At 40.1% G+C, this 15,444-nt stretch overlaps 1 protein-coding gene across 5 annotated transcripts in view; it reads left to right on the top strand.

Annotated features, from left to right (window-relative positions):
* enox2 (ecto-NOX disulfide-thiol exchanger 2) overlaps positions 1–15,071 on the top strand; it is a 385,733-nt gene extending 370,662 nt beyond the window's left edge. For 4 of the 5 annotated variants that reach the window (XM_043257503.1, XM_043257500.1, XM_043257501.1 and 1 more), the window contains 4 exons: positions 6,419–6,475; positions 7,596–7,698; positions 11,291–11,376; positions 14,693–15,071. In XM_043257503.1, coding sequence (XP_043113438.1) covers positions 6,419–6,475; positions 7,596–7,698; positions 11,291–11,376; positions 14,693–14,824 — 378 coding nt within the window. In that variant the 3' untranslated portion in view covers positions 14,825–15,071. Of the gene's footprint in view, positions 1–6,418; positions 6,476–7,595; positions 7,699–11,290; positions 11,377–11,464; positions 11,562–14,692 lie in introns of all 5 variants that reach the window. The other variant, XR_006252544.1, reaches the window with a different exon arrangement.
* The last annotated feature ends 373 nt before the right edge of the window (positions 15,072–15,444 follow it).

Below are 15,444 nucleotides of genomic sequence, written 5' to 3'. Positions count from 1 at the left end.
TTTTATCTTCTCTTGAAGACTGCCGCTATTTTTAGCCATCTGTCCTCCGTTCTCCATTGTTCTTCACCGCTCAGAGTGACCTAGAGATCTGAGGGTGATTTTCAACTTACATTTATTTTTCCCAAACCGTGCATTTGCACAATACAGATTCACATGGGCAGGGTTAAATCTCTCTATTTTGTACCTCACTTTCCTGTAGCTATCAATAGGAAGGCGTCCTCCTGTAAGCCCAGCGTATGCAGATGTTCCACCGCGACTTTGACCTTGTCATGTGAGCGTCATTAAGCCATGAAGGACACCTGTTCTGAGAGGAGTTTGTCTCACTTTGAAGGTCGTGATCTCCTCTAATGAGCCCTAATGGGCTTCTGCATATTGAACGTTGCTGTGGCAGGAGAGGAACTCACTCCACGGGTCACATATGAGCATACGCCCGGCGATTTGTTGAGTTGGTGTTCACTGATCTCCAGCGGCGTGTGAAGAGACGGCATGTTATTCTGTCACATGAAGTGAACAGCACAGACCGTTCTCCGAGTTGAATCACTCGGCAGTGGTACGCGAGGGCTGTGGGGAGGCGCTGCGGCTCCTGCACTCAGAGGCGTGTTAAACTCACCCTCGCTCTGATTTATTCATGAGGAGCAGGCCATGAAGGCAAACAAAAGGTTACATCACCACAGTTTATGTAGCTCAGATCGCTCTGGCCTCTGAATGCTGAGCAGGATCGGTAATGAGAAGTCAGAGCAGTAGCTTCTGATTTATTAGGCTTGTCAACAAATTAGCATGCTTAGAAACATGGCATGAAAAATGTGTTACATAACGCGTTACCTAAATTGCGTTACGTCTTTCCTTAAATGTCTATTCTCTCATTTGAAAAAGAAAAAGACGACAAAACATTGCACTCAAGAAAATTACATTTTTGTTCCGTAAACCACTGTTGCTGACCAATGCTACACGAATTTATTGGGATCAAAATACAGTAAAAAAGTTATATACTTTGATAAGAATTCATAATAATGGTGTATAATATATATATATATATATATATATATATATATATATATATATATATATATATATATAGACACACATAGTAATTCTATACTAACAGTTAATGATAATAAACTAATAAATGATAATAAAATATGATAATAAATTATGATTAATGATAATAAAATAGTAAGTTAATTTTTTTACTTTACTGTCTCTTATATTTGATTATATTTTATTATTTGTATAACGATGTAATTATAATTTTATTTGTTTTATTTTATTTATTTTTGCCTTTTCTGTCCTCCCCCAGAAAACTACAAGGCCAAAGTAATAGCACACTTATTCTTAATATGCTGAACAGTTTGAGGTATTATTCCCATCTGTGGCTGTTTTGACATGTTTTAACAACAATAATAATACATAACATATATATATATATATATATATATATATATATATATATATATATATATATATATATATATTATTTCATGTCTGAAGCATTATTATGCTGACAGAGATGTGCATATACAAATCAATTTACATATATTCAGTGGGAACACACTCCTCCGCTGAGACTGGCAGCACAGAGCCTGTGTGTGTGTGTGTGTGTATCCAGCTTTGGATTTAATCAGTCCCTCACCTGAGCCGCTACAGACATACAAACAACCTCAAGGCACAAAAATCTATTTACTCGTCTCAGAGTGAAAGCGCACACCATCAAATATTTTTCCTCCCGTTTCTGAATGTCACTGTACGGCACCTCTGGAGGTCGGGGAACAGCTGTCGTATCAGCTGCATACTGTTCAAATGTCTTTATGAGCTAGAGGTAATCAAATAAAGCCACATTCAACACAGTCATAACACCTCAGATTGAATTATCTGATAGCAAGACGTCTCAAACCCGGTGAGCCGTCCAAAAACTGCATATTTGGGTATGGAAGGCTTTCTAGGTCAAGGGCGTCTACATAATACCTGCCGCTATCTATCCATTAGCGTCCCATTCATCTCAATAGAAGTTAGCACAGCACCTCTGGAAGTGCTTAAAATCATATTAATCGCATATTAATTTGTACAAACCACATCTTTTTCATCCACACTGAAATGGTGTTTTTGTCTGTTGATATGTATAGATATATATATATATATATCTACTGGTGTGAATTACGTCTACTATTTACTTAATATTATTGCTTAAGATAAATGCTATCTTCACTTTACATTTCTGCAACGACGACAGAATACTTACATTTTCAAATATATCTGGATCATATCAAAATATATTTGGATGTGGATAACTTTAAAATGTAGAAAGAAACCACAAGTTACACGCTAAATTAAACATATAAAGACTTTTATTGTATTCTCTTGTAAAACATATTCCACTAAGTTTTATCAGTAAGTACAGCACTCATTTTTACATGTTCGAGGCATGAGCCAGTGAAATCATATCCATTTTTTTACTTATTTCATTCTTTTAAATGTTATTCACCCATGTAAACACAATCTGCTGCAATAATCAGCCCATCATTCAATTAAAATCATGTGAAATTGCAGTTCCACATGAAATGACTGGCCAGCTGGCAAGTAACTGTGTTTATTTACCCACCAAAGCCCATGTTAAATCTCATTTTGGCGCTTAGTGAGTGTTCATTTTGGATCCTACTAGCACCTAGCTGTGATGTCAAGGCAGCAGACCTTGAAAAATACATTTCACGCTTTTAAGAGCCTCTAGCAAAAAAAAAAAAATACTGGGCACCGCTTGCATATGTTTCTTGCAAAAAAACTACTTTGGAAGCTACTGTTTATCAGCGCTTTTTGAGTCTAGCTGGAATAGTCCGCGACCGTTCTTTTCCTACCAGCCAGATCAACCTATTAGAACAGGTAGGCGTAAAAACCCCATAGATATTCAGATATTCTAACATTGAGTTTAATGAAGCAGCCCAAACCGGCATCAAAGCGTTGGTGCGCAGCGTGCGCTCTCTTTAAATACTGATGAACTGATCTGCGTGCGGCGTCAGGCCTGTTGAGCTTCTTATAACGCTCGTCTCTTGTTATCGCACGTTTTTAATGTCGCGTTTTTCCTTTGTGCCGTTTCTCCTAGCAACTGCTCAGAAGCGCGCGAGATCTGAAACAGAGAGAGGCGGAGCTGGAGAAGAACTTCGGAGGGAAAAACAACAGCTCGAAAGCCAGATCCAGAGTCTGAAGGATCGGATTCAAGCCTTCCCCACATCACACGCTCTGCCCGTGAGTCTCCGTCTCTGCTTGTGTTCTTCTAACTCTGTCTGCGCTCGCCGCGTTCTCGTCTGCTGAGGAGATGAGGCAGAGACGGCTGTCGGTTGAGGGCGGCGTGTATTAATGAGTCTGTCCTGCTGAGCGCTCTCCAGGGATTCCGGATCAGAGCAGAATATTTGATTCCCTGCGCTCTAATTAAAGGAACATGAGCTCAGGATGAGGCTTCGGTGTTCCAAACAAAGAAAAAACCGTGTGAAATCCTTGCGTTAGACTCCCTGTTTGCAGCGAGCAGACATTATGAATTAATGCATAAACAAAACAGGCATAATTTCAGAGATAAGATGATGCAGTGATGCAGCGGAAATAATGCAGGTAATGTGTTTAAAACAGGATTTGAAGTCTCTCTCTGTCTATACAGATACCAACCTCTGGTACTTCCTTTGAAATTGACATCAATAATACACAAACAAACATTAGCATTAATTGCATGTATATTAACTCTCAGAGTAGATTGTTGGGGTTAATAGAATAAGTTGACATATTTTCTGGTAGTATGTTGTGGATCCATCAAAAAAGTTTTAGTTATTAAGCAAAAAAGCAGTTTTTCTCTACTTTATGCTAAACTCTTTTATACATTTTCAGCTGTATACTCAGTGTTATACATATTAAAGTCCTTATTTATTAAAAAAATAATAATAATAATAAATAATATATATATATATATATATATATATATATAATAATTATTTTATTTTATTTTTTTAATCTTTTATATATATATATATATATATATATATATATATATATATATATATATATAATAATTATTTTATTTTATTTTTATTTATATATATATATATATAAGTGTGTGTGTGTGTGTGTGTGTGTGTGTGTGTGTGTTTTGAACGTATTTCCCTTAACTCATCCTCCTACTCGTGCTAATCCTGTCCATAACGGTCACAATGAATTACATTTTAAATTATTGTCTTTCTAATAATATTTCACACTTAAATGTCATGTCTTTTTTTTTTATCCTGACTGCTAATTGTCTGTTAGCACCGAATTGAATTCTTGATGAATCCATGCTGACATGCACGTTGGCATCGTTACGCCTTGTTGCTGTGGCATCACGCAATCTCGGCGCAAGAAAAACGCCTTGCAGAAGCGCGCACTTCACAAACGTTGCATATAGTTGGTGCAGACCCATGCCACAATGCCAACCAATCCAGCGCCTGATGCTCGTGAAGTGCCGAGGTGTGCAGACGCTAATGAAAACTAATGGCAGCTCCGCAGCTTCAGCCACTCTCCCACACACCAGCCTTTCAATTAACCACCGCTGTCCTCAGCAGAGCTCTTATTCACCAGAACACGGGGACAAACACATCAAAACCTGCTCGTTCATGTATGAAACTTAGGAAAAGTGACATTTAAATCAGACTGAGTTTGAGATTGAACTTCCAAAAGGTAATGACAATTTGAGAAGGCTAAACGATGCACGCCCCAAATTTGATAGCCTGTTATCTTGTACAGACAGATGTTGTTATCTGGCTTTTTCTTATCTGGTACGGTGGAGCGGATCGTTTTAGGTTAAGTTTGGGTTTTATCACCTCCAAGACTAATCATTTTGGAAATGGTTGGTCGGCTGCTCGTCATTCAGAGCAGGAAGAGAAGGAGAAATGTCTGCATGTGGTACAGCAGCGGCTCAGCTTTGATTGGCACTCTGCGGAGGAATTTATCTCGGCACCACTGATCCATGCTGAAGGAGAGTTCAGGGCATCAGCGTGCGCATTGATGAATCACCTGAGACAGACTCATTAATGGAAGAAATGAAAATCAATTTCAACGCAGCCGTTCCTCCTATAGATCTGTGCCCATCGCTTGCTTGTAGAGCGGTTTATTGTTTTCTGCTGGATGAATGTGTTGTGTATGTCATACATCAGTCTGTACGCAAGTATGCGTCGTCGGTGTTTGCTCTTCCGTCTCTTGCTGTGATAAACTTCATTAATATTTCTTCTGTCACAGAGTTTTGTGCGCATTAAAAAGCGGTAAACCACGAGGCCTTTTACGTAACAGAAATACGATAAAAGATGCCCATATTTATTTTTGTGTACTAGGACCCTTTGAAATAACTTACTTTATTATTATTATTATTATTATTGCTGGAATGATACAGTAAGTCCTTAAAACAGCCGGTGCATTCATTGATCCTCATTGGTTGACATGATAGTCCGGTCTTACTGTCATGTGACTGATCGTGAACATTTAAAGACATGCCGCGTGTTGAAATGATTCAAATGGACAACGTGTAAAACCACTAAAACTCAAACATATAGATATAAAACAATCAAGAATCAATTCTCTTATTTTAATTCTACAAATATAGAACTGCATTGATGTGGTCACGGGTGTAGATATTGCGTATCGTCTGTTTCGAGATAGCTTTAAATGTGATTTATCAAATCCTGTTTAGAGCGGAAGCAATCTGTTTTATAATACACAGCGTTTACATTTCCTGAAGAAAATGTCATCGGTGCTTGGCCCTCTAAAACTTGCCGTTGGCCAGACGATATTTTTAAGATTATTTATTATATTCTGGTGTCCCCGGGGCCCTCTATCCAGACGGAGCCTTTAATATTCTGGTATCTAGATATGGCTTAGGTCTTTCATGGGATTTCTTCACCTGCGTTATCAAAGCACGGCGGAAATCGCAAATCAGATCACTTAGAAAGGAATAGCACACCTCATTTTAACAAGCCGTGCTGTTTGAGATATGGATCATGTATGTAGTCCAGGTGGTGCTAATCCAAAGCTTTATACATGGATTTGAGGTTTGTCCAGAAGCGTGAGCAATAAGAGTAGCGATGCCTGCCTTGGCAAACGCCACTAAATATTCCGCCGGCATCGGGTTGCGTTACTAATCTCAGCAGAGCGGCTTGAAATGGCTGCCTTCTCTCGGCGATTCTGCCGCGCTTCATTAGAGTTTCATTGAGCAGGACAAATGCTTTGGAGCTTTGCTGCTTATTTGGCATTTAGAGGAATCCATTTGCAAACGTGACCTTCAGCTCTCGGCGTGTCAGGCCTGTGATTCGCTTCCTGCCCCGCGGTGTGTCCTGCGTCCTTTAGTCTCCCGTGTGAACGAGCGCGAGCCGGTGACATATTACTCGCTGACAGCTCTCTCCTTCTGTTAATTGACTAGCTGGAGACGTCCGAGCGGGAGGACAGAGGAGGCGACGAAAGCACCAATCACGCCAGCGTAAGTCACTCTCGTCCGCTTCGCACCTCCACCACGATGTTAGAAGTACAAAAAAAAGTTTATTAGTGTATTAAGTAATATCATATATAAAACTGCAAGTGTTTATGTGTCAAATGTTTCTGGTTTTGTAAAGAAAAAATGTATACAGTTTGAATATATTTTAAAATATAATTTATTTCTGTAACTAAAGGTGAGTTTCCAACATCATTACTCCAGTCTTTAGTGTATAGAAACATTTATTATTTATTAATGTTAAAAACACTTGCACTGCTTGCTGAATATATTATTGATTTCTTTTTTTATTAATGAAAAGTAGATATTTATTTACATTTTAATGCATTTTATTTTAATAACTGTTGCTGTGTATTTAAATCACAAAAAAAGACATGCTGCTGACATGGTTGCAAAATTAGCAAAGCATAAATTAACAATGTATGGGTCAAAATTATTATTATTATTATCTTTTTTATGTCAAAAACCATCAGAATACTAAGTAAAGATCATGTTCCGTTAAGATATTTAGTAAATTTCCTACCGTAAATGTATCAACGTTTTTTTAAAAAAAGAAAAAAGTATTGAGTAATAATATGCATTGCTAAAAACTTGAGCTTTTTTAGCCAAACAATAAATCAAATGGAAGCTCTATTCGTCTTTCAGATTATATATAAATCTCAGTTTTGAAAAAAATTACCCTTATGACTGGTTTTGCTGTCCAAATATAAAATCAAAAAGGATCACGTAACGTTGGTTTTGAAGTGAAGCTCCTCCTTTCACTGACCATTTATAGAAGAAGAAAAAAGTTCGAGCTTTGCACCCTGTTTGTGGAAAGTGTCTATTATTCTGTTCTAGCCTTTTGTTCCTTCCACTCTGCCGCTCTTTCTCTCTACGTTTTCCCCTCAGTTCTTTCGTCCCGTTTCCCCTCCTCCATCCTCACTCAGAACATGACAGATCATTACAGGCCAATCGAGCGCAGGAGAACTTTATTTGTCGCGGGATAAATCACTTTGACACAACTGGGCGAGGAGATTTCAGCCCGTCAGAGGACCGGGGTAATGAGGGGAAGGGCAGAGGGCCGTGAGAGGAAAACAACTTTCTCTTTTGTTGTTATTTCCTGCCACAGGAGTCTGCGGCGGCCGTGGTGTCCTGCAGCCAGGAGAAGGAGAGCCTGCCCGAGAAAGGGCCTCCCAGCCCGGTCAAGTCCGAGAGAGAGGCTCTGCTCGTGGGTAAGAGAGCTCTTTTCACACTTTATCTCATCAGACACAGGGCTCTTCTCATTATTTTCATCATCCACAGCTATGTCTTCTAGGGTGCAGGTGTTAATTGCCTGGCCAAATGAGTCACCTCGGATGCTTTTTAATGAGGAAGTTTAGCATGTCATCCGCAGCACAGAGGCTGCCAAAGCCCGTGGCCAAAAACCGTCTAGGTATATATTTTGAGAAACAGCCAGAAAGGAAGAAATAATGGACTCCGCACTGTTGAATTATTAAAAACAAATGCACACCCCGAGGTGGCCACAAAGTGGAGAGGCGATGATTTTCAATCATTCAGTGATCCCTAGTCACTTGAATATTTTGTTTATGCCGAAAACATTTCCAGGTTTCCAGAATGATGAAACTGATTGGCATAAGAGAAAAAGATCTAACCCAGATGTGGATGTGTGTAGTGAAGAACACGGCGGCCTCTGCGTGTTTAATTGGCTTGGCACCGCGCGTCCGCCAGGGTTTTATTTGTATTGCACTCGGCTTATTTGCCAGTCCAGTGACTGGAAGGAGTGCTGACCGAGCTGTTGTCCGGCACACTGCTCTCTAATGAAGAAAGCAGCTTCGCTAACACTAGTGAAGTGGATGCTCCTCGTCAGTCTCTTTCTTTCCGTCAGATCGGTTTGAGCTCATGCCGTGTCTGAGGAGGAGCTCCTGTCAAAACTAAAGGAGAACAGAACACGCTTGCATCCAGACGTAATGCAGTCAAGAGGCCTTCTTGTAGCAAACGCCTGTGTGTTTATGAAAGCAGCGAGGAGCATCTGAGCTGCTCTTATTTTCCAGCGCAGGTTGATTTCCTTCATTCACGGTGATAACGTCACAGTATAGTGAGAACGTTCAATGCGTCATATTTAATACACACGTTTATATAGACTCAAAATGTTCAAAACATTGATGAAAACTTGTTGCATTGATAGTTTAAGAATAACTTTGATATTGTTAGTAATATTTCAACTTACTGGACTGAAACTGCTTATGTTTACTTGATTATCCATGCAGGGGTTTAACAGTACTTGTTTATCTCTCATCATCATTGTATTGCGTTGCATCCCATGTTTTGCCCCCATATTGAAAACTACAGAGATTTGATCATAAAACTGAGTCTTCAAATATCATCTTACTAGGACATTATTAGGATACTGATATTTCTATGCATTTTGTAGGTAGTCTGCTGTTTTGTTACATGCTTTACATTACAAACTACCATCGTTTCATCTTATTTTTGGCCATAAAATATCAACAGCTCCACCAAATTGTATATTTTGCACAGTTATAAACTGGTATTTTCTTATGAGCTCCATATCACTAGCCATAAAAGGCTGATGTATCAAATATGATATTCCAAAAAAAATCTGTGTGTGGATTAGTGTAAATTGAATCCAAAATATAAGACTATTTACCTCACACTTAACTGCTAGTTGGTTATACTGCTTCTTAAGACAGTGTCTTAACATAGAGCTAGCCTAGTTCATGCAGCTGGCCCCTGGGCTTCCTCTATTGACCAATATCCATCATGGCCTCCTAATAATCCACACTTAATTGGCTACATCAGTCTCTACTCAAGCCTCTACTGATAGCTGCTGTGTTTATAGCTCCTGAAAAAATTACTATTTGCTCTGTTTAAACTCTTAAACATTATTTTAATATTTCTGTACAGTAATGGGGATGGATGTGTCTCAAAAAATAAAAATGAGGGGAAATTATCAGATATTAAGAATTTGTTCCCACACGGAACTGAATTAATGAAATGTAGCCATATCCATGTTCTTCTATGGGTCACGTGGGAGGCTCGGTGCATTTTGTTCTTATTCCCAAGCCATCTCAGGGTGTTTAATCACATACAGTATTATATCTTCTAACAGACACCCATAAATTAATAAAACTTGGTATTATGTTATAAAAGGTCCATTTTCTCTCAACTAACAGTGTTTGGCATCGGATCAATGTGTGTAAATGAAAAGATGTGGTAATCCAAACACACTGCAATGAAATCATGTATAATATATAAAACTATATGTATAGTCCATCAAGACTAATAGAATATTGACTGCGGCACCTGTGCGCTTCTCTCTGGAGAGCTGCTTCGCTTTCCTGATCGGACCACAATGCGTTGAGAATAATTGAGTTTTCCGCGCACACCTAGCGTATTCAAGCCAGAAGTGCTAATAGCAGCCGTTATTGTTATTCCATACGTCTGAGTGCGTGAATGAAGCACTCAGAAGACCGAGGAACCGCCTTGATTACGACAAACAGCATCAAAACTGCAATTAAACACTCATAATCATTTAGAAAGTTCAAGAGGCAGAGTTAGCCGATGAGGACATCCACTTCAGGGAAAACAACTCAAGTACTTCATTTGCAAATCAGCGCTGGGAAATATCGGTTGACGATGCAGTATAGCGCTCTGCTCCAAAACCAAGTGTGCTGCCTACTTAGACGGCATTTAGGGCCTGCTAGACACGCTCTCAAATCAAGAATTATTGTCTCCTGCCTCATTTGGGCTGAGATCTGAGGGAGCACTGTGTCCAATGCTGCAAGAATAAAGTTATCCAAGGTGGATGAAATGTCAACAATCATGATTATTTGTGAAATAAGTTATGAATGGATTTCATAGCATGCACTTCAAAATACAGTCATTTGTCGTGTGTGTGTGTGTGTGTGTGTGTGTGTGTGTGTGTGTGTGTGTGTGTGTAAGTAATAGGTACTCGAGGCTGTGCTGTATCATCCAGCCGTGATTTATTCACGATAAAGCACTGCCTCGAGTGCCTTATTGCTTTTATAAAACGGTTACCACAAAATATTCAAGATAAAAGTATTTGTATTAAAATGTTATTTTTTTTTCTTTTGAAGCAAGTTCTTTAAATTCAGTCCTTCCTGACAGCAACAGAAAAGCGGTAAAGCGACCAGAGAATCTTCCAAACATGCCTCTTATCTGCTGGAGCTTAAATAAAAACAGAGAATAGCTTATCAAAAATATCATTTATTTTTTACACCATATGTTATATTTTCTCACTCACATACATCTGTTTATTTCTCAGCATGAGAAAACTTGTTTTCTGTCTTTTAGTTTTAAAACAAAACGTTTAAAAATCGTTCGAAGCGTATCTTGAGATTCCAAGCATCGTTAAAGTGTAAACTGATGGACATGAACATGTATAATAAAAAATATCTGAAACAAAAAACCAATAGATGCAGGAAACCGCGTTTTTTTGCAGAGACGTGCACATCAACGTATCTCCACAGGAGAACCTTTTATTAGACGAGAAGGACGTGGTCTCAAAAATAAAGATGAAAGATGCATCATAAGACCAGCAGGGGTCCCTCTGCTGTGTGTGTGTGTGTGTGTGTGTGTGTGTGTGTGTGTGTGTGTGTGTGTGTGTGTGTGTGTGTGTGTGTGTGTGTGTGTTCAGTGTATAAAATCATTTATGAGGTTAATTTTAGTTAGTACTTGGTCTTTAAAACTGGCAGCTTCTGAAAGGTTTTGGAACAGATTTATTCATATTTCTACTGTACTGCAAAATCTATCAGTGATTCATCTTTGGCTTTTCTTCCACAGGAATCATCTCGACGTTTCTTCACGTCCATCCTTTTGGAGCCAGCATCGAATATATCTGCTCCTATTTACAGCGGCTGGACACCAAGGTACGAAGCGCGCACACTTTTCACTCCTTTTGTTTTTACTTCTCATTTTCAGTCGGTTATATTGATGCCATTTTATTTTTTTATTTAGCTTCAGCAGTTTTATGCTTCATTGCAGCTGTTCGTCTCGCTGTGATGACACACACTACTCTTCATCAAAAACACCTGGAAACAGTAACCTCTTTGAAGTTTGTGCAAAGTTTTATTTGTCGCAATTATAAGAATGCAGCTGCAGCACTTACTGACAATTAAACGTGATCTGAACGCGTCTGATTTAGCAGTAAATTGTGACTATCACCGCTCTGGCGTCTCCAGAGTCTTTCTGATTCAGCGTCTTGAGTCACGCAGGAAGATTTCCAAAGTTTGCGCTGCTCATGACAAAGCGCTTGATTTATTGTCAAGTCTTTATTTTGAGGCGGTTGGGGATCAACTAAGCGGCGTCTTATTTCTTCTTCTTTTGTTGGACTTTTAATCAGCGGTGAAGAACACAAATCAAGTGCAGATACCTTAATGAAATATGAAGCGTGCAAAAACACTTTACTCAACATACTTAAGTATTAAAAGTAATTAGTACTGACTGATGAACCCTGTGAGTTATTTCTGCAGCCAGCTGTTGTCAGTCATTAGTCAACACGATTAGTGCATTCGTGTAACATGTATCGATCTCCAGATAAGATTTATTAACTTAGATTGATAGAGTAGAAGGTTTTCGATTGGTGATTATAACCTTGACACACACACACACACACACACACACACACACACAGGCTACTCACTCAGACACACACACACACACACACACACACACACACACAGGCTACTCCACTCAGAGGCTACTCACTCAGACACACACACACACACACAGGCACACACACACACACACAGGCTACTCACTCACACACACACACACACAGACACACACACACACACACACACAGGCTACTCAGACACACACACACACACACACACACAGGCTACTCCACCAGACACACACACACACACACACACACACACAGGCTACTCACTCAGACACACACACACACACACACAGGCTACTCACTCAGACACACACACACACACACACACACAGGCTACTCACTCAGACACACACACACACACACACAGGCTACTCACTCAGACACACACACACACACACACAGGTCTGCTTCTTATGTTCTCAGACACACACACACACACACACACAGGCTGAGTAAACAGCCCTTGAGCATGCGGTGTACTCAGACACACACACACACACACACACACACACACACACAGGCTACTCACTCAGACACACACACACACACACACTGAAAGTATGGCTCTGCTTCTTATGTTCTGCTCACAGCACAGTTCTCACGCTCACAGCAGGACCACACACACATTCCCCACGTGTGTGTGTGTGTGTGTGTTTCATCTTTCTGTTCTCAAATGCAATCCTCAAGCTTTTCCTGCCAAAATGTTTAATGCTGAAATAAAGCGCTCGTCTTACTATAGCGCGGCGTTGATTACTCTTTATTTTCCTTCATCTCTCAGGCTTTATCTCGCTCTCTCGCTCTGCTTTCGCTGTCACACAGTGACTAATTTACACTTACAGATGGAGGGTGAAAATGAGCCTCTATATCTTTTCGGTTTTGAGTTGAAACCCTCCGGCTGTGGATGCCCACGCTCTCGCTCTCCGCGGCGCGCTCATGCCTTCATATCTTCATCAACACTCCGCTCGTTTGCACTAAAAACAATGCACCCCGGTGGGAGGGTTTAATTGATAAAGCGGCGTTCGCGTCGCCCTGCCTGCCACTCGATAAGCCGCTGCGAGTGGGTTTCACGATCCTGTGAAGAACACGGTTCACGTCACGTGCGGGCTCTGACAGCGCGCCTCTGTACGAAATCTGAAATCCCATCAAGCTCATTTTAAATCGGAGCTAACCTGGGACGTTTTCCTAAAATGATAGTGCAATGCATTTCGCATCGTTTAAGTAATCAGTGAAATGTTTTCATTGACCTGGATTGATTATGAGTATCCAAGGACTGATTCAAGTTGCTTTTTTTGTGGCATAATGCTGGGTGACAGTGGCACCAATAATTTCTGCTTGCGCCTGATTTCCTTGAAAACAAGCAAACAAATAGAATGAAGGAAAATGGGTCCAGTGACTTTGTGCTTTTGAGCAATGCGTTCATGCTAAACACTAACCTCTCGTGGCTGTACTGCTGGTTTTATAAAGGTAAATTTAAACACTTTTTTAAGACCAATTTACAAATCACAGAAGTATAATTTAACCTTTACAACTTAGCTCCATTCACTTTAACCGTTAGTGCCTTACTCCAACCCAGATTTTGGCTTTAAAAAACGTACAAGTTTAAATGAATCTTTAAATATGATTCAACCAGATTTAACTTGTATTTGACCCTGAATATGTCCGCAGTGCAGGACTGCCGTTGTGTTTGGAGGATTGGCCTCAGATGAGTGTGTTTCCTTCAAGGTTTTTATCCAGCAGTTTTTTCTTGAGAGAGATTTGTGTGGTTGCTCACTGGGATTCAAAGCCATTCGATGGCTTAATGAAATACGTGTCATTGAAACGTGCTTCAAAATGATCTGCATTGTGATTCAAAATATGAATCAAATATTCCTTTTAAAACTGCTTTTATTTTTTTATTTTGTACTGTTCTCTGAGGTCCACATCAGATTGCCACATCCAAAAAGCTCTTTTCTGTTTTGTTTATGTTCTGTTTAAATGGGTGTGGATTTTTAACGTCCACTGCTGTGATTGGCTAATACTTTAGTGTATGTTTAAAAGCATGCATTCATTGCTCATGAACGCTGCCGTGATTAAAAACGCATAAATACTCATTTCAATTGATCTGTTTAACGGACAAGTGGTAAAAATAAAAAATAAAAACAGTTACTCGTGTGTGTTTTGCATTACTGTCAGATCACAGCATCATTTTTTAATTTGAATCTTTCCGAAAACCCTGCATCGGAGTGTGCTCGAATCCGTAAAATGAAGTGAACAAAAGACCGATAGTCTTCAGAGCGTCTTTATTGATTCTCCTCTCGCTCGTGTACACGAATCGGTGGGCGGGGCTAAACAGGCAGCGATGTAGAAGCTGCTGTTGATCATCTTCTGTTGAGAATCTGCTTTTAGAGTAATGAGAACGTTTTGAGTTTTTATAGCACAATGACTCCTTATGTGTCAAAAAAAAATCAAGGGAATGTCCGTTTTTCTCAGTTCCCCAAGACCTCCTTTAAATTGAAAAAGAGAAGCATTTTCACTAGTAGTGTCAGAGCTGTGATTGTTTTGGGACGTTCTTGTCGTTTCAGATCAGCACCTCCGAGGTGGAGACTCTTCTGGGTCGGCTGCCCTGCACCTTCAAGCAGGAGCTGACGGGCGTCGGGGCGAGCCTGGAGAAACGCTGGAAGTTCTGTGGGTTTGAGGGCATTAAGACGGCGTAGAGACACGGCTCGGGTTCCCGCTAGAAAAACAAAAAACGGCCGATGGACCGGAGGAGTCACAACCAATCACCTGCCAGCTCTCCGCGTCCATCCGCCGCCCCACGAGATCTCAGACACACTCTAGACCTGGAGATCCTCAAGACTTTGGTGTGTGTGTAGTATGATTTAGTTTGTGTACACACGAGCGCACTCCGGTGTGTGTGTGTGTGTGTGTGTGTGTGTACGTGCACCACGCGAACGGAGCGTACTCGCACCACACGGCGAAAAACTCATCGGGTAAAAATCAGGGTTTGCTGAACCGAGGACTTGAACCGTCAACATGCATTTTCTTGTTTCACCTCCGATTTGTAAAAAAGACAAAAATATATAAATAACACGAATATATTTCTTTTCTCTTCTGTATAGGCTGCGGGAAACAGTTGCATAGAATCTTTTGTTCACATATCCTGTAAATGTTTGAATAACTTGCTATTTTTAAATAAAAAAAAAGAACGGAATCTGCCGCCGGACCCGTTTATTGGTTTAACAATCCAAGCCGGCGCTTCTAATGTCTTCAGAAGTTCCACTTTCAGCACCTCTGCTAATTAAAAGAGGCGGTGGGATAAAGATCAGATTTATGC

This window comes from Puntigrus tetrazona, chromosome 14 (genome assembly GCF_018831695.1).
Source record: "Puntigrus tetrazona isolate hp1 chromosome 14, ASM1883169v1, whole genome shotgun sequence".
Classification (NCBI taxonomy): domain Eukaryota; kingdom Metazoa; phylum Chordata; class Actinopteri; order Cypriniformes; family Cyprinidae; genus Puntigrus; species Puntigrus tetrazona.
The sequence above is the reverse complement of the archived record's forward strand: the minus strand, read 5'-3'. Positions and strand labels throughout refer to the sequence as shown.